Below are 19,753 nucleotides of genomic sequence, written 5' to 3' on the forward strand. Positions count from 1 at the left end.
TCTCCTCACAGGGCTGTGCTCCAGGCCCCTCCCCAGCCTTGCTGCCCTTCTCTGGACACCTTCCAGCACCTCAACATCTCTCTTGAACTGAGGAGCCCAGAGCTGGACACAGCAGTCAAGGTGTGGCCTGAGCAGTGCTGAGTCCAGGGGCAGAATAACTGAGAGGGGAATAAGTGGGGGGAAGAATAATGACTGAGACTATCCCCATGACACTGACACCTAGAACTGTGCTCCTCAGATATCAAACCACCACATTAAAGACAGAGCAACTGAAGCTTGTGCAGCCAACCTCTTCCTTGTGTTTTGCTCCATATGAATTTGGAGAGGCTGTTGCCTTTTAATGTGTAACCTTCCTCTTCACCACAGGAACATCTGCTGCTAAGGTGAGGTGTGTGGAGCACTCCCTCCTAGCCTGTAAGAGCACCTGGGGAACTTACTCAGAGCTCTTGAGGACCACTCAGCTGTCATTCATTAACAAGTCTAGAGGTTAGTTCCTTGCCAACCCTCCGTGTGCCAAACTCCTTCTGGGTAACTGCCATCCTTGGGGGATGGTGTTCTCACTGCATGGGTGAAACAGTAATGAGTGTGATTATTGATTTAGCTGTTAATATCAGCCAAAGTCCTTCCCTTACCCCCTTCAGGACTCTTTATCTGTCCTGCCCTCCTCACTTCATCGAGAGACCCTACAGCAGCTTTCCAGTACCTAAAGGGGGGCTACAAGAAGGCTGGAAAGGGACTGTTTACAAAGGGCCTGTAGTGATAGGATGAGGAACAATGATTTTAAATTAAGAAAGAGTAGGTTTAGGTTGGATGTTAGGAGGAAGTTCCTTACCACTAGGTATTTCCCATTGGAATGGGCTGCCCAGGGAGGTGGTGGAGGCACCGTCCCTGGGGGTCTTCAAGAAAAGCCTGGCTGAGGCACTTAGTGCCATGGTCTGGTTGACTGGATAGGGCTGGGTGATAGGTTGGACTAGATGATCTTGGAGGTCTCTTCCAACCTGGTTGATTCTATGATTCTATGATTCTAATGCTAGAAAAAGGAGGTAGCTGAAGCTCCATCCTTGGAAACCCCCAAGATCAGGCTCAACAGGGCTCTGGGCAATCCACTCTAATGGCACATGCCCCTGCTCACTGCAGGGAGGTTGCACTAGATGACCAGTGTGATGGTTTGGGTGTTCCCTGCCTCCCTACACTTTGGAAATCACCCAGACTAGACTCAGCCAGCTCTGGAAATCTTTTGAATGAAGCTTATATTTACAGCTTAGCAGAATATCCAAGCAGATAGTTACAGTAGATACAGTTATAGACAGAAATAGACAAGGTAAAAGGTAACACAGAGACACAACAGCCCTCCCAGAAACCTGAGTCCCCAGGAGGGGCTCCCAACTCCCCTACACCTTCTCCCACCCCTCTCAACCTTACCCCAGTCCAAGGAAGAATGGAGTTTTGGCCAGGGGGTTAGGAAGCAAAGTGGATTAATCAGAGAGACAGCAGAGAGGCTAGAGAGAAGTGCAGCTCAGAGCTCCCAACCAGAAGAACTACTTCTTTATCTATGTTTGAATTATCTTTCTTATATCTCTCAGCAAGCCTATGAGTGAAGTAGACATCAGCACAGCTACAGTCTCACAGTATCACAGTATCACCAAGGTTGGAAGAGACTCATAGATATCTAATCCTTCTCACCAAAACACTCTAGCTAGCTTCAGACTAGCACAACCAGTCTTCAAAAAGGGCAAGAAAGAGGTTCCAGGGAACTACAGAGCAGTCAGCCTCACCTCCATCCCTGGAAAAATGATGGAGTGGCTCCTTCTGGAGGGCATCTCAAGGTACTTGGAGGAGAATAAGGTTATTAGGAGTAGTCAGCATGGATATACCAAGGGGAAGTTGGGTCCCTTCCAACCCCTAATATCTTGTGACCTTTGGAAGTCCCTTCCAGCCCAAACCATTCTATGATTCAAAGATTCTGCTGTCCCAATGGACACTGCAGAAAGCCTGCCTGAGATAAATCTCTCCTTCGAAGTCCAGACTGCTGTTCTGGTCTAGGAAGATAAATGTGGATGATAAAACCATCTGCTAGGCGTTTGAAGGAGTTGTGTCTCACCAGAGTCTACATGCAAAAGGGATAAGTCTTTGTCGAAGAACTCACCCATCTTTGTTCACAGTGACTAGCCCAAGGCTACTCTGAGAGTCTCTGTTGTGAGCTCGGAGTCTAAAGAGAGGGTGGAACCCAAATGACTTCTTTGTATTTGAGAGCTCTTGGAATTCAGGTACATGGCTTGTAAGGGATTGGTATGAGGAACAGAGGGAGCAGCCATTCCAGAGGCAGCTTTCTCCTCTGAAAAGCAGCAGTTTGTTGAAACCAAAATTGCAGTGAGGTTGCTCAAGACTAGACTGGAGCTATCAGTCACTCAAGAATGGCTGGTGACTCAGCTGGGATATTGGCTGAGGCTTCAAACCTCTGTCTGATAGGGATGGGAGGCTTGCACTTGGATTTCCATATGCTGCCAAGCTGTCCTTGCTTGTGAGATACTTTTCTCACTGAAGCTATCCCACTTTGCATAAAGGCCTTGATATTTCCAGGATGAAAGACACTGCCTGCATACCCAACAGCATTGATTAGGACAGAAAAAACAGGTTCAAGGCTCTCTTTGGATGCATGAAAGAAATTCTCACTAGAAGTTGGCACCCAACCACCATTGCTGCTGCTGTTTCCCACATAGGATCACAGAGTCGCTTTGGTTGGAAAAGACCTCTGAGGTTATCAAGTCCCACTGCTGACCTACCACCACCATGGCCATTAAAGCATGTTCCAAAGTGCCATGTCTACATGTTTTTTAACCCTGGAATCTCCTTCTCTGGACTCTTTCAAAACATGTGTGTTTCTGTGTGGGCTGCCCTGGGTGAAGCTACTGTGACAGGAGGGGTTGCACTCACAGATGTTAGGGGTTGGAAGGGACCCAAGGGGGTCATTGAGTCCAAGCCCCCTGCCAGAGCAGGACCACACAATCTAGCACAGGTCACAGAGGAACACATCCAGACAGGCCTTGAAAGTGTCCAGGGAAAGAAACTCCACAACCTCCCCTGGGAGCTTGTTCCAGTACTCTGTGACCCTTACAGTAAAGAAGTTCCCCCTTGTGTTGAGGCAGAACCTCCTGTACTGCAACTTACACCCATTGCTCCTTGTCCTATCCCAGGGAGCAGTGAGCAGAGCCTGTCCCCCCCCTCCTGACCCCCAGCCCTCAGATATTTACAAACATTTATCAAATCCCCTCTCAGTCTTCTCTTCTCCAGACTAAGCAGTCCCAGGTCCCTCAGCCTTTCCTCAAAAGGCAGCCCTCCAGTCCCCTCATCATCCTTGTAGCTCTCCACTGGATCCTCTCCCTGTCCCTCTTCAACTGGGGAGCCCAAAACTGAAGGCAGTATTCAAGATGAGATCTCTCTCAATGGTCTCCAGAGGTCACTCTCTGTGATTCTGACTCCACCATCTCCATGTGCAGCCTGTTTCAATGCCTGACCACTCTTTAAGTAAAGAAATTGTTCATAATAGCCAACCTTAATCTCCCCTGCTACATCTTGCCACTGATGTTACAGAACTGAGAAGGACTCTGGCCTCACATATCCCAGGGGAAAATATCATTAAGCCATGCTATTTCTCAGAGCTCAGGTGCTTGGGGTGACAACACAACCTTGCTGTACCTTCTCTCCTACGAGCTTTAGGGTGTTGGGGTGCTCAAGAACCAGGGAGAGTGGAACAACATTCCAAAAGGTCAAATCCAGAGTGGACATCTGGTTCAGAAGGCTGGCAAAGCCTATTGTAACCTTGCAGTCCTTGCACAAAACCATCTTGCAGAGCGACTGAGCTGACCTCACCTTAACACTACCACCAAGTTCATTAGTTAACACTTCACCTGTTGACACTCGCAGGCAAATCCCAGACCGGATTGTAGCCCTGTGGAATGCAAATCTGGCTCTGTGCCTCCAAATGACTGTGTGATGGGGGAAGGGGGAAGGGATAAATCCACACCTGCAAATAAAAGAGATCAGTAAGCAAATTCCAAAGCCAGGCTGGGTAGCAATGAGATGGCAAAGCTTTCAAATGAAGCTGGGTCACGGCTTATTTCTTTCTGGGCTGGTAGGCTGTTGGTTAAGGATTGCTTTCAGCTGGTTTTCACAGCTTCAAAGGATGTTCTCTTGAATTGATTGCTCGAGCGGGATCCAACTTGCAGCTGAAGACAGTGAAATTTAGGCAGCGGTAGGCAGTGTGCTGCCTGCATGTGCTCAGGGAGCCAAGGTCCCAGGACAACCAATGGGATATGGAATTTGCAGTGTGCTTGCCTAGACACAAGTGTCCAGTACCATCCTGGCTTGTAGCAGCAATAGTGTGGCCAGCAGGAGTAGGGAAGTGATTGACCCCCTGTACTGAGCACTGAATCATAGAATCATACAATCAAGCAGGTTGGAAGAGACCTCCAAGCTCATCCAGGCCAACCTAGCACCCAGCCCTGGCCAATCAACCAGACCATGGCACTAAGTGCCTCAGCCAGGCTTGGCTTCAACACCTCCAGGGATGTCAACTCCACTACCTCCCTGGGCAGCCCATTCCAATGCCAATCACTCTCTCTGCCAACAACTTCCTCCTCACATCCAGCCTAGACCTCCCCTGGCACAGCTTGAGACTGTGTCCTCTTGCTCTGTTGCTGCTTGCCTGGCAGCAGAGCCCAACCCCACCTGGCTACAGCCTCCCTTCAGGTAGTTGCAGAAAGCAATGAGCTCTGCCCTGAGCCTCCTCTTCTGCAGGCTGCACACCCCCAGCTCCCTCAGCCTCTCCTCATAGGGTTTGTGACTGGTGAGGCTGCACCTTGAATCCTGGGTTCAGTTTTGGGCCAGTCACTACAAGACCTCATTGCTCTCTACAGCTACCTGAGGGGAGGCTGTAGCTAGGTGGGGGTTGATTTCTTCTCCCAGGCAACCAGCAACAGAACAAGGAGACACAATGTCACATTGTGCCAGGGGAGGTCTAGGCTGGATGTTAGGAGAAAGTTGTTGGCAGAGAGAGTGATTGGCATTGGAATGGGCTGCCCAGGGAGGTGGTGGAGTCACCATCCCTGGAGGTGTCCAAGATGGGGCTGGATGAGGCTCTCTGTGCCATGGATTGGCTAGAGCTGGGTGCCAGGTTGGCCTGGATGATCTTGGAGGTCTCTTCCAACCTGCTTGATTGTATGATTCTATGATTCTAAGAAGGACATTGAGGGGCTGGAGCATGTCCAGGGAAGGACAATGAAACTGGTGAAGAGCCTAGAGAATAAAAATCTCATAAGGAGTGGCTGAAGGATCTGGGGTCATTCAGTCTGCTGAAAAGGAGGCTGAGGCTCTGTAAAACTCCCAGAAGGGAGGTTGTAGTGAGGTGGGTGTTGGTCTGCTCACCTAGTGTCAAGTGACAGAATGAGAGGAAGTGGTCTCAAGTTGTACCCACCCAGGAAGCTTTAGACTGGCTATTGGGGAAAAAAATTCTTTCCTGAAGAAGTAGTCAGACACTGGAACAGGCTGCCCAGGGTGGTGGTGGAGTTACCATCCCTGGAGGTGTTCAAGAGTTGTGTGGTCAGGGCACTTGTGGACATAGCTTAATGGCCATGGAGGTGTTGGGTTGATGGTTGAACTCAGTGGTCTTAGAGGGCTTTTCTGAGTGAAGCAATTCTCTGATTCTCTGCTCTGTGGTATTGTTGTGTCATTCTTCTGGATATTTCCCTGGCAATCCAGAAAGACATGGATCCCCTAAAGGGTCTGTAGCATTGTATGTACCAAGCCTGCATGATATGGCTGATGCCAGAAAGATGTGGATCTCCTAAAGGGTCTGTAGCATTGTATGTACCAAGCCTGTATGATATGGCTGATGCCAGAAAGATGTGGATCTCCTAAAGGGTCTGTAGCATTGTATGTACCAAGCCTGTATGATATGGCTGATGCCAGAAAGATGTGGATCTCCTAAAGGGTCTGTAGCATTGTATGTACCAAGCCTGTATGATATGGCTGATGCCAGAAAGATGTGGATCTCCTAAAGGGTCTGTAGCATTGTATGTACTAAGCCTGCATGATATGGCTGATGCCAGAAAGATGTGGATCTCCTAAAGGGTCTGTAGCATTGTATGTACCAAGCCTGTATGATATGGCTGATGCCAGAAAGATGTGGATCTCCTAAAGGGTCTGTAGCATTGTATGTACCAAGCCTGTATGATATGGTTGATGCCAGAAAGATGTGGATCTCCTAAAGGGTCTGTAGCATTGTATGTACCAAGCCTGCATGATACTGCAGATGCCTTAAGGGATCTAAGGCATCACTCAGACCTCATGGTGAAGTGAATCCCTCATTAGACTTCATTAACAATAATGGGAAGCTGAAAGTCAGACCTCAAAGCCAGTTAAATTGGGTTCAGTTGTCTTGACTAGTGTCTATGGCTTTGTGATGTGTCTTGGTTTATCTGAGACATCTTCCCAAGGGCTGAAACACCTCTCCTATGAAGAAAGGAGAGTTGGAGTAGTTCAGCCTGGAGAAGAGAAGGCTCCAGGGAGACCTTCTGGTGGTTTTTTAGTACATAAAGTGAGACTGTAAGATGAGGACAGTTGTTTTAGCAGGATCTGTTTTGACAGGACAAGGGATGATGGTTTTAAACTACAAGAGGGAGATTTAGTCTAGAGAGAAGAAAGACATTTTTGATGCTAAGGCTGGTGAAACACTGGCCCAGGTTGCTCAGAGTGGTGGTAGATGCCCCATCCCTGGATCCATTTCAGGTTAAGCTGTTTGGATCTCTGAGCAACCTGCTGTAGTTGACGATGTCCCTGCTGACTGTGAGGTGGTTGGAGGAGATGACCTTTACATGTCCCTTCCAACCCAAACATTCTATGATTTGATGATTCTAGGAGCTGCCTAACATAGCACAGACCTACATGAAAGCTGTGGAGGTTCTCAAACAGCGCCTGGAGGACAGACAGAATACTCCAGATCAAAATGCCCAGAGGACATCCATATGCCTCTTTGTGGTTCTGTGGGCATCTCCATTTGTCTGTTTGAACCTGTGAGCCGAATCCCAGCTCCCTGTAATCAGTGAAGCCTGTGTGGCAGGTCTGCACACTTGTGAGGCTCTGGATGCCTTGCTCACAGGCAGATCTGTCTGTCTATGGGTGCTTTGTTTCCACCAGCCTGTCACACAAGGGCTCTGGGGGCTCTCAGAAGTATTTGGCTCAACTTTGCATGCACAGATCAATTTGCACTTGTGCTATGGAGCTGGCACAACCCAAAACTGCTCTGAGTAAGCAACTGGGAAAGTGGTCAGGAGAGCTGACATGGTGCTCCCACCATCGTGGTGTGTGAATCTGGCCCTGGTTTTGTTTAGGAGCAGTGATTTTTTTGCTGGGATTCAAACCTTTGGCCAAGTTCATTGCACTGTTCCTCAAAGCAGCATGGAGCTCTCAGCTCTGCTGATTACAAGGAAGTTAGCTGCCTAATTACCTGTTTGCAGCAGGATTGCTGTGCCTATCAGATGGCTGAATTGTGATTGGGAAGGAGGTTAGAGCCTTCTGCATATCAAATAGCTTCCACTTGATAGTGGAAGAGTTTCAGGTGATTTCTAGGTGACTTCTTTAGCCACCAGGCTAGGCTGTCGTGAGCAAAGCCCATTGCCTGGGCAGAATGTGGATATGATTGGGCTGAGCTGCCAACTCATGGAGGGAAAAAGGTCTGTCCTACAAAGGAGAGGTCTTCTACACTTCCCCATCCATAAAAAATCCAGGTGATGGGGCAGCAATGAGTTCTCAGCAGCAGATTTTCCTCTCTAGCTCATAAAAGGGGTTAATAGGATCTCTAAGGTAAGAGTGACTGAGGTGTCCACACTTTTCTGAGTTTGTCTTGTTCCAGCCAAGTAAAAAGACTCTTGCTAAACCTGGTAGAGCAGGCAGCACAGCTTGACAAATACACTTATCTCAAGTGCTCTTTAATAAGAATGTTTATCATTTATTTCTGGAAAATATGCTGAGTCTGGAATGCTGAAAGCTCTCTGTGGTGTTTGACCTGTGTCACTCAAAGCAAGGTGTGGATGTGTGGTTGCAGGGAGGATATTCTGTCTGGGACATCACATTACAGTGCTTGCCTCCAACTTGCCCAGGATCATAGAATCACAGAATCAAGCAGGTTGGAAGAGACCTCCAAGCTCATCCAGTCCAACCTATCCCCCAGCCCTATCCAATCAACTAGACCATAGCACTAAGTGCCTCAGCCAGGCTTTGCTTGAACACTTCCAAGGACTCATCCTACCAGTTCAGATCTGGGCAGACATTGCTAGGTTGGACTGGATGAGCTTGGAGGTCTCTTCCAACCTGATTGATTCAATGATTGTGTGATTCCCACTTGTCCTGTCACTACACACCCTGATGAAAAGTCCCTCTCCAGCCTTCCTGTACGATACCTTCAGGCATTGGAACGCAGCTTCAAAGTTCCCTAAGAGTCTTCTCTTCTCCAGCCCTGCAGAGGGACCTGGACAGGCTGCATGGGTGGGCAGAGGCCAATGGGATGAGATTGAACAAGGCCAAGTGCAGGGTTCTGCACTTTGGCCACAACAACCCCAAGCAGTGCTACAGGCTGGGGACAGAGTGGCTGGAAAGCAGCCAGGAGGAAAGGGACCTGGGGGTACTGATAGATAGTAGGCTGAAGATGAGGCAGCAGAGTGCCCAGGTGGCCAGGAGAGCCAATGGCATCCTGGGCTGGCTCAGGAGCAGTGTGGCCAGCAGGACAAGGGAGGTTATTCTTCCCCTGGACTCAGCACTGCTCAGGCCACACCTTGAGTGCTGTGTCCAGTTCTAGGCTCCTTAATTCAAGAGAGATGTTGAGGTGCTGGAAGGTGTCCAGAGAAGGGCAACAAAGCTGGTGAGGGGCCTGGAGCACAAAAACTGTGAGGAGAGGCTGAGGGAGCTGGGGGTGTGCAGCCTGCAGAAGAGGAGGCTCAGGGCAGAGCTCATTGCTGTCTACAACTACCTGAAGGGAGGCTGTAGCCAGGTGGGGTTGGTCTCTTCTGCCAGGCAACCAGCAATAGAACAAGGGGACACAGTCTGAAGTTGTGGCAGGGGAGGTCTAGGCTGGATGTTAGGAGGAAGTTGTTGTCAGAGAGAGTGATTGGCATTGGAATGGGCTGCCCAGGGAGGTGGTGGAGTCGCTGTGCCTGGAGGTGTTGAAGCAAAGCCTGGCTGAGGCACTTAGTGCCATGGTCTGGTTGATTGGATAGGGCTGGGTGCTAGGTTGGCCTGGATGATCTTGGAGGTCTCTTCCAACCTGATTGATTCTATGATTCTATGATTCTATGAACAACCATCTTCATAGCAGAGGCGCTCTGCCAGCTCTTGGCTCATCATCATGATACGAAGTGGATGGGGGAGGGTGGGAAAAAGACCCAAACACAGGTTAAAATCAATGCCTTTTTTTTTTTGTTGTTGTTTTGTTTTAATTTTCATTATAAAGTGAACATATCTATCAAACTTAACTGGTAACAAAACCCAAACCCACCAACAACCAGTGACGAGACCATCGCTAGGGCGCCGTCAGTAGAAAACAAGGGTCCAAGCCAATGAGGTCACAAGCACAGCAGCAGAGCAACAACACTGTCCCAAAAGGAGTTATTTCTGCAAATATATACTCTTGCTAATATATACATTTATTCAGGAAATAAATAATCATTAAACAAAACAAAAAAATAATAATTGTCAGACTTAACAAAATACTGAGGAGGGAAGGGAAGGAAGAGGAAAAAAAAAACAATCCCAAGGGGAAATAAAGCAGGGAACAATCCTACTTTGTACAATAGCTTTGGAATTTCAGGTTGTATCATACATGCAAACTGTACAAAGGGGTGGTGGGGTGGGGTTGAGGGCAGGGGCAGGCTTGGGGAAGGGTTACAGACAGTGATGTAGCTTTGAGGAAGGTGATGTAATCAGGCAGACAGTCTGTGGGAAGGGAAAGAAAGCAACAGTGAAAAGAAAAACCCCAACCAACCAACCCACCCACAAGAAGCTACTTGTCCTTGACTGCCGGACAAGCATGTTTTGTACCACGGGGGGAATGCCCTGGGGTGCTATGGGTCTGTGTTTTATCTCTTCCACACCGCTGGTGGGCTTGTCAGATAGGCCAAAGCTATGACAGGTCTTGTTTGGGCAGGTTCTGTCCTGAGAGTGACAGGAAGCAATGCCACAAGAGATAGATCAAGTGGATCTCCACTGAGACTGAAAGGAGTAAGGCTGAGGGGCAGTCAGTCAGTAAGGGGCAGGTGGGCAGCGGAGCAAGCAGAGGTTGTTTTGGCTGCTGGTCAAATGCAGACCAGTGGGGACAATTTCATCACACACAGGAGGATTTTGGAAGGTTTGGGAGTTTGCCTTGAAAAGACTCAGGCCTCCTATGCTTTCTGAGTGGAAACAGCAGATAGCAAATGCATGTTGGGAAGGAGCTCTGGTGAAATGATGCCTTCCCTCAGAAACCTGGGGGATGCTCAGCCTATGTCTGTAGCAGATGTGTGGTGGAGTGGAATGAACAATGAGAAATAAATAAATACTAATAAATAAGAAGAAGAATCTTGGAAAAGAAAGGAAAACAAGGAAAGCATCTCCTCACAGTTCCCTCACTCTCCACTTCCATGTAGGACTGCCCAAGACCTCTCTTGGTCCACAGAACATGTGTAAGAAAAGCAAGGACTGAAAGACAGTGGAGGGGACCAAGTCATGCTCTGTCCTACAGCCTCTAGAGACATGAGTCAGGCATCTGTAGTGGGATGCAGCTCATAGATTAAGACACACACTTGTGGATGTCCACAAACAAGTGTCTCAAACAACTAAACACCCATATCTGATGGTCTGGTCAGCAGGCAGTGGAGTCCAGAGGGTCATTCAGCTTGACCTACAGTGGGCACAGATTGAGACAGCAGAATTGTTCTCTAGCCTCTACTGCAAGTTGACTAAGGAGCTCAACTGAGTTGCCCATTCACAGGCATCTACTGCCATCTAAGGTGGCCTGGGGCTTCTGAAGCACCTGTGTGGATCAAGCAGGTACACCATGGGCCTTAAGGGAACCCCAGACTCTTCAACGATAGCTACTAGAGTCAGTGAGGTACCCTGGAGCATCCAAATGGTTTTAGACACCTGTCTTCCACATCTCAGTTCAAGCACAGATGCTATGTTTAGGCAAGTGGAACCCATAATTTGGCTGGTGTGGGTTTAGCACCCAGCTCACATGGAGGTACCTGGATTCCAGCATCTCCTTTTGCATTCAGAATTCTACCCCAGCTACCACTGCCTGGGAGTTAAGTACAAGCCTGTTGTTTGTGCTTGATGAAATCTCCCCCAGCTTGGCAGAGATGCAGCAGATACCTCTGGAAACTGCAGCACAGTGGGAGTAGAATGATTTGTTCCTGAAGATGCTGGAAGGGTCAGGAATGGAGACTAACATCCCTTTCTTCAGAATGGAGGCCACCAGAGCTTCCATGATCCCACTAACTGGAAGTATCTGCACTCTTGGAGGCCCTGAGCAGGGGGATCCTGTCCCCTTGATGAGAAATGATGAACTGTGGATCAGTAGCTTTTGTTGGGCAGGAAGCAGGAGCATGGAGTGAAGCCATGAAGAAAACAATCAGGCAAAAAGCAAGAGAGATCTCACTGCTGCTGTGCCCAGTGAGAGAAGGGAAATCTAGAAAGAGACTCTCCCACATGAAGAAGTCCCTCCTACAACAGCCAAGATTTAGCTTGGGGATGATTCTTGTGGTCCCTACCAACCCTGACTGATTCTATGATTCTATTCTGTGATTCTAATTAGGAGCCATACAGCTATGATAAAGAGATGGGACCTCATCCTACCCTGCCCACCTTCACTCCCACTGTCTAATGTTGTCTCTCCAGCTTCTTGTCCAAGCAGCTGCTTGGGCACAAACCTGACAGATCCAAGTGAGCATCCCACTCATTTCCTACACCCCTGACATCAGAGCGTTGCCTTCTCGGCAGCAGCCTCAGCTCTGGAGCAGGTCTCTGGAAGACCCAGGAGTAATTTTCCTGTGGTCAACCCATTTAACTAGGTACAATGGCACTTTGATTTGGTGCCTTCTCATGGCCCTGTTTTGTCCTCCCAGAACAATATCATTAAGGCATCAAGAGGAGCCTGGAATGGTTTCCACAGTTCAAAACCTGAGACTGGATTCTCAACACTTAGCTCCTGCAGAGTGCTCCTGCTGTAACCCTGAACAAATCTCAGACTTTCAGAACTGAAACCTCTCTTGGAAGCTAAAAAAAAAAAGTGACCCAAAGCTCACAGAGTTTCTCCTGTATTCGAATTTAAGGATGGGGCCATGAAGATCTGTGATGCATATATTCATGGACATCCTTGTGGTAACAGATCTGAATGCACTGAGAACATCAAAAATATTCCAGACCAAGAAGCTCTCTGAGGGTTGCTAATATAGAAGCCCTACAAGGTTCACTATGATGCTTCTATCTGCAGGGCTGGTGCTGTTGGTGCTGAGTGGGAGATTCCTGTACCATCTTGCACATTGTGGTGTGGTTGCCTCTACAGTTCTCTCCCCAAATTAAATCCTGACTGCTTTAGTTCTGCACAAGAAGCCCCTTGTAAGGAATGAAAGGTTTCAAAATGCTTTGGAGAAGACCCTCAGTGCTGACAGGGGTCAAGGAACAGAAAATGTCTTGCATTTCCCCCTCCATATTTTGTTTGTTAGTTTCTCAGAGAAAGAGAAGTCCTCAGATTCTAAAAGTAAACCAAAGCAAGGGGAAAAAACCCAAACCAATAAGCCCCCCAAAAAACCCATACCCAAAGCTCCTAAACTTTGCATTTCTTTCATAGAAAGAAAAGAGATGAGGCCAAATTCAGCCCTCACAGGTAATTCCACTGTCTTTAATGAGGTTGGATGTGGAACTGATGGCCCACCTGTCCAGCTAAAGGAAAGGTTGGATAGCAGCATGCAGGAGGATGGGATTGTGTTTGGGTTTGTTACATCTGTGTCGCCTGCTGGGATGGTAACGTCTCCCTCTTCCCTGCTACTGCCAGACACATACCCAGTACAAACCATCTGCCTGAGGACAAACCTTACCAGAGGTGAAGGCTGGAGGGAAGAGCACCATGGGTCATGGAGGTTGAGTTGGCCATCTCCAATTTATGGGAGATGTCCTTTTCCTTTTGGCTGCCTGACCCAGCTCAGCTGAGATGAAAGGAAAGTTTTGATGGAAAGCAGGTGAACAATTCAGTTGCCCACACAGAGTTCATCTTGTGTCATTTTGTACACCCTAAAATCTGTGACTTATCTTCCCAGGTCTGAAATTTGGCAATCCCACATCACTGAAGCAACACCTGGATCCCAACAGGATGTGGCAGGGCACCTAAAATGTCACCAGATGCTTGCAGTATTGAGTTGAACCCTAAGACTTAATGGTAAGGAAGACTATTTTCACAGGCTGGGAGAACATGAGGCAGAGAAAAGATCTGGGATGTATTTAGACCATCTCCTAAATGTGGGCCAATGTAGACATGGTGATGTGTAGGCAGAGATGAGACCTCACCCACCACTGACTCGGTCTTTTGTAGAGTGGCAGTTCTGCCTTGGAACATCTGGTGCAGGCAGTGCAGTGGGACATTAGTTTTCCAAAGACCCTTCCTGGATTCATGTGGGCCACAGTGGTGGCCCAAGTCCCTTCTCCAAAGTCAAGGGGTCAGACACAGGTCTAATCCATGCATTCAGCATGCTCCTAGATCTCTAGCAGGGTCTTTCTCTTCCCTCCTCATGGATGGGTAGAGACAGATCCAGGGCTAGGATCCTCAGATACACTTGTGGTGATCAACAGAATCCACACAGACATATTTCAGTGACTTTAGTAGCAGCTACTCAACCCCTTACACACATCATCGTGGTGGATAACTGATTACATGATAAACCCAAACAAATATGCATAGGCTTTGTTCAAAATCCCTTGAATGGAGTGGAAGTCCTAAACCACTGAGCTGTTTCAAGCCTGACCCCAGCTTTGAAGGAAGGAATACAACTTCCAGCGCATCTCAGCTGATGATCAGATTGCATCTTCACCTCCTTGACTCATGGTAGACTTCACATCACCAGAATGTACCCATCTAAGAGCTCACCATCATCTTGTATGAGCTCATCAGCTAAAGCCAGAGGGAAGACAGAGGCATGCCCAGAGGGCAATTTACCAAACATAACTTAGATATCATCCTAAGCTATAATGAATCACCTTCTGGACTTGTTTGTTTCTTGCCACTGGGCCTAGCAGAGAACTAGATAAATAGCTTAGTGTAGATGCCATGGTCAGAGGCAACAAATTCTACTGCTGCAGTCAAAATCTGTTCACCTTAAGAGGCAATTGCTCAGCAAATGCCTAACTTGTTTTTCCACCCCCACCATGCTTCCCAAAGAGCTTCACCTGATAGTGATGTTGGACTAGGATCTGAAGCAGAAGCAGAAATGGTGAATGTTGACCTGCTGTGGATGAGCTGAGGTCAGTCCAGCTCCCATGCATGGAAGCCAAATCCTTCAACCCATTTCTTCACTGATACAGTATGAAAGAAGCAGTTTGAAACCACCTTGCTTAAAAATATTAAGGTGAGTTTCTGGTGTGACTCTGCTGAAGTCAATGGACTGAGAGGGATCCTGACATGCAATGATTGACAATTTTGCTGCTTGGGCACCAATCACTGACAGAAGTATCTGGTGGGACATGTCTCACAGCCCTCACTGTGACAGCAAGTGCTGCATGCTATGAAGGATTTCAACCCATATCTTATGTCTTGCCTTGTCCCATCTTTTCCAATTCATCAATATCTTCCACCACATCTGTGGTTTTCTTCAGCCTTTCCTTTCTTGACAGCTTGTGGTTGGCTCTTGGTTACTGGGGCCACTTCCCCCTGCAGTGGCTTGCTCCTGTGTTTGCTGTGAGGATCAGTTTTTCCTTTTCCACCCCCCCCAGACTGCATTACAAGATCAGTCACACCTCCATTATCTTCCCCCCAGTTTTCAGTGACCTCTTGCTCTCTCCCAGTTGCTGTGTGACCATCCCTTGGGTGCAACGTTTGCATGTGCACATACGATTGATCGGTATTGGTTTACTCTCCAGTTTTGCCTTTGTCTCTCTTGATCTCTTCCTCTCTCTTTCCCTCTTTTCTATGTCTCTGCTCTCATTTTCGTTGCAGCTTCTCTTTGCAAAGCATTGGTAGAAGTGCTTCCATCAATAAGCAGAGCTTGCTCATGTCCTTGGGCATAGCCCAGAGACATGTGGGTGATGCATAAACTGCACCAGCCTAGGAGTAGTCCCAGGAGACGCCATGACTCAGAGTCAACCCTTGGAGGCATCATTTCCTCCTGCTTTCTCTCTGATGGGATTAAGCTCTGTTTATTCCCTGCCTCCTCTGCATACTCCCTCCTTTGGTTCCCAGGAGTAAGCTGACATGCAGGGAGAGAAGAGCACTCAGATTTCTCCATACAAACATCCAGGTTTGAACTAGCCAACACTCATGATTATATTGCCACCAAAATCTCCTCTTCTGGGACACTGGGAGTTAGATGTCCCATTTCCTTTCCTGTGCTGAAGAGAAAGAAAAAATGCCAACCCACTGTTGTTTTCCCCAGATAGGAACCCAAACATATGAGGAGGGCAAGGGGGACAAAGGACAGGTGCATCTGAGGTCCATAGTTGAGTCATCACTCATTTATACCGGTATCTAACACGAGTAACTCAAGCAGTGTTGCAAACACCAAGATGATGGTCTGAAGCTCACACCTGATGCCCACATGGCTGAAGTAAGCCTTGATGTCCATGGAGGAGGTGAGAGCTGTTTCTGTAAACCAGCAATCCTGATCTGGAATCAGTAGAGCAGCATCTGAAAACAAGAAGTCAGGGGGGAAGAGCAGAGATGGACCAGCTCTCCAAAACTGAGATTTGCCTCTGTGTCCAAACTTGCCTAAATTCGGGTTCAGAGTCTGGCTTTTGTGCATTGAAACCTGTGCCTCCTCTACAGATGGCTGCAGAAATGAGATGTGGAATGAAACTCGGCACGCTCTGAAATGGTTGCAGGCTGGGGGGAGTGACGAGCAGGTTGCTTCACCACCATGTGAGTGAATGGGTGACGAGGAGGCCTTCAGTCATCTTCCCCACAGACTTGTGGTCTAAGGCTTTTGCTAAGTGCCCAGAGGGTACATGAGATGCAGACAGCAGATGGACTAAGTGCACTTTCTTCTGTTGCTGATGACTTTCTCTAAGGAGATGGGAGAGGTAAACACTTTCCCTTTCCTCCTCTGCAAGAGCAAGGTGGGATGCTGAGGAGTTGGATGTCCTATGCTCAGCAACGAGTGTCCAGCCCTGGAGGACTCTCTCTGCACCACATGTTTCCAAGGAAGACTCACTGGCTGAGCCATGTACTAGGCCACAGCTGGAGCAACATGGAACTGTCTCCTTCTCAATGCACAGACCAAATCCTCTTCGCTTCACATACCAGGCACTGAGCTTTGCCACAATGTGAACACCACCTGTGTGCCCATAGGGCATTTGCAAGAAACCATCAACCATTCTCCCTCTTTCCCTCCTTCTCCTTCTCCCTCTCTACAGGAGTCACTGAATCCTATGTCGAATCGGTCAGAAGCTACTCAGAAGGTTCACTCAAAGAGACTGCCCACTGTAGAGAGTAGTCTGTTCTGGATTTGTAGGCTTCTCTGGTTCCAGGGTGAAACAAAGCAGTATTCACCTCATTGGGTTTTGGGTTTTTCCCCATAAAAGAATAATTTATTTATCTGTTTTTATTTCTTTTGCTGGTGGTGTTGTTGCTCATGATGTTTGTTGCAGCAAAAGAGGGTCCACCTCAACACAAGGGGGAATGTCTTTACTGTAAGGGTCCCAGAGCACTGGCACAGGCTGCCCAGAGAGGTTGTGGAGTCTCCTTCTCTGGAGCCTTTCAAGGCCTGTCTGGATGTGTTCCTCTGTGATCTGTGCTAGATGGTGTGGTCCTGCTCTGGCAGGGGGGTTGGACTGGATGATCTCCTTGGGTCCCTTCCAACCCCTAACATCCTGTGAGCCTGTGATAACATACACAGAATCAGGCCATTCGGGTTCATAGATAGATGTCAGGAAGCTTTAGTGCTGCCGTCCAACACAACCTCTGCCTGGCTGAGGGAAAGGGAGATACGTAGGGAGATGCAAGTCTTTCAAAGAGCACTTAATCACACGAGTCACTTCAGGTGGGGGAGAGCAGAGCAAATCCATGCTCTTGCTGCTGCTCTTCTTTCCAACTCTGTGCGGTTGGCAGCTTGGAAAAACGCTGTCTCCTGCCTTGTGTGAATGCCAGATGTCCCTCAGCACAGCCCAGAAGTCATTAGACCTATTCTAGCCAACCAGTTTTGGCCTTTTTTTGTTTGTCTTTCTTTCTTTCTTTCTTTCTTTCTTTCTTTCTTTCTTTCTTTCTTGCTTGCTTGCTTTCTTGCTTTCTTGCTTTCTTGCTTTCTTGCTTTCTTGCTTTCTTTTTCTTTCTTTCTTGCTTTCTTTCTTTCTTGCTTTCTTGCTTTCTTGCTTTCTTTCTTTCTTGCTTTCTTTCTTTCTTTTTTTCTCTTTCTTGCTTTCTTTCTTTCTTGCTTTCTTTCTCTTTCTTTCTTTCTTTCTTTCTTTCTTTCTTTCTTTCTTTCTTTCTTTCTTTCTTTCTTTCTTTCTTTCTTTCTTTCTTTCTTTCTTTCTTTCTTTCTTTCTTTCTTTCTTTCTTTCTTTCTTTCTTTCTTTCCCCTCCCCTCCCCCCCCCCCAAAAAAAAAGAGTTTTTATTGTTTTAATATCCAAAAAGTAGACTTCTCTCATGTCTGCACCCTCGGAGGAAGTAGGCTGGGATGGGTGTCTCCCCTGGGAGCCCAGCAAAGGCGTTTGCCATGCTTTATTTGCACGTGTGGACGTCGTAGACTCGTATGCACTCCTGGCAGCGCACGTAGCAGCACCAGTGGAAGATGCAGTGGCACTTCTCCTTCCGCTTCTCAGTCCTCGTGTTGTGCCCGCGGCCGCAGCACAGCAGGTCGCAGCCGTCGATCCCGTGGGAAGTGACGTTGCAGATCCTGTCTCGGGTCCCGAAGGAACCTGTCTCAGGGTTGGGCTCGCAAAAGTTTGGCGAGTTCTCGTAGTAAACCAGGTCCTTCTCAGTTGGAGCCTTGAAGAAGTTGTATTTGGGCCTGAGGGTCTCCACCCAGCCGCGCGACTCGCGGTGCTTCTCCACCACCATTTCAGAAGCGCTGTCGTACTTGTCCTTGAGGTAGTCGCCGATGACCCTGAAGTCTGGCTGAGACCACCAGCAGGTCTTCACTTCGCAGCTGCCCGACAGGCCGTGGCACTTGCACTTGAGATGCATCAGTTCAATGATAGACTGAAAAAGACAAGAGGAAGGACAAAGAAGAAGGAAGGTATTAGGATCATAGAATCATAGAATCAGCCAGGTTGGAAGAGACCTCCAAGATCATCCAGGCCAACCTAGCACCCAGCCCTGGCCAATCAACCAGACCATGGCACTAAGTGCCTCAGCCAGGCTTTTCTTCAACACCTCCAGGGACGGTGCCTTCACCACCTCCCTGGGCAGCCCATTCCAATGCCAATCACTCTCTCTGACAACAACTTCCTCCTAACAACCAGCCTATACTTCCTCTGGCACAACTTGAGACTGTGTCCCCTTCTTCTATTGCTGGTTGTCTGACAGAAGAGCCCAGCCCCACCTGGCTACAGCCTCCCTTCAGGGAGTTGCAGACAGCAATGAGCTCTGCCCTGAGCCTCCTCTTCTGCAGGCTGCACACCCCCAGCTCCCTCAGCCTCTCCTCACAGGGCTGTGCTCCAGGCCCCTCACTAGCCTTGCTGCCCTTCTCCAAACACCTTCCAGCACCTCAACATCTCTCTTGAATTGAGGGGCCCAGAACTGGACACAGCACTCAAGGTGTGGCCTGAGCAGTGCTGAGTACAGGGTAAGAATAACCTCCCTTGTCCTACTGGCCACACTGTTCCTGATGCAGCCCAGGATGCCATTGGCTCTGCTGCTCACCTGGGCACACTGCTGTCTCATCTTCAGCCTACTATCCAACAGCACCCCCAGGTCCCTCTCTGTCTGTCTGCTTTCAGCCACTCTGTCCCCAGCATGTAGTGCTACTTGGGGTTGTTGTGGCCAAAGTACAGAACCCTGCACTTGGCCTTGTTAAATCTCATCCCATTGGCCTCTGCCCACCCATCCAACCTGGCCAGGTCTCTCTGCAGGGCTCTCCTACCTTCCAACAGATCAACACCTGCTCCTAGCTTGGTGGGCAAGCCTGCAATCGAAACCCATGTTTAATTTTGCTCCTCAGCCAGGGCTTCCAAAAGAATTCTGCTGTTTCCATAGGTGCATTTCTACACTTGTGAGGAAAAACCACCTCCAGTCAATGCCCTGCACAGAGGTGCTGGGTCTAAGGCATATAAAACCTCTGAAACTTTCTTGTTTTCATAGCAGCTATCTCTGTTTCCTACACTGACTTCAAGCCCCTACTGAGTGTTTCCACTAAGGGTTGAAGAGATTTCCCTTCTCACTGATATCTACCTTATCAATGTTCACTTGTAAATACTGCAATGCTGTCAAGCAAGAACACAATCTAGGCAGAGAAATAAGGAGCACACAAACCTACTGAAATGATGTCTTTGTTAATTAGATATAATTAAAGAAACAGAATCATAGAA

General features: G+C 48.3%; 1 protein-coding gene across 4 annotated transcripts in view; it reads right to left on the bottom strand.

Annotated features, from left to right (window-relative positions):
* Positions 1 to 17,826: 17,826 nt before the first annotated feature.
* Positions 17,827 to 19,753, bottom strand: part of WNT3A (Wnt family member 3A) — a 120,379-nt gene continuing 118,452 nt past the window's right edge. For all 4 annotated transcript variants that reach the window (XM_064162929.1, XM_064162932.1, XM_064162931.1 and 1 more), the window contains exon 4: positions 17,827 to 18,425. In XM_064162929.1, the coding sequence (XP_064018999.1) occupies positions 17,946 to 18,425 (480 nt within the window). In that variant the 3' untranslated portion in view covers positions 17,827 to 17,945. The remainder of the gene's footprint in view (positions 18,426 to 19,753) is intronic.

Source organism: Pogoniulus pusillus, chromosome 23 (genome assembly GCF_015220805.1).
Source record: "Pogoniulus pusillus isolate bPogPus1 chromosome 23, bPogPus1.pri, whole genome shotgun sequence".
NCBI lineage: Eukaryota > Metazoa > Chordata > Aves > Piciformes > Lybiidae > Pogoniulus > Pogoniulus pusillus.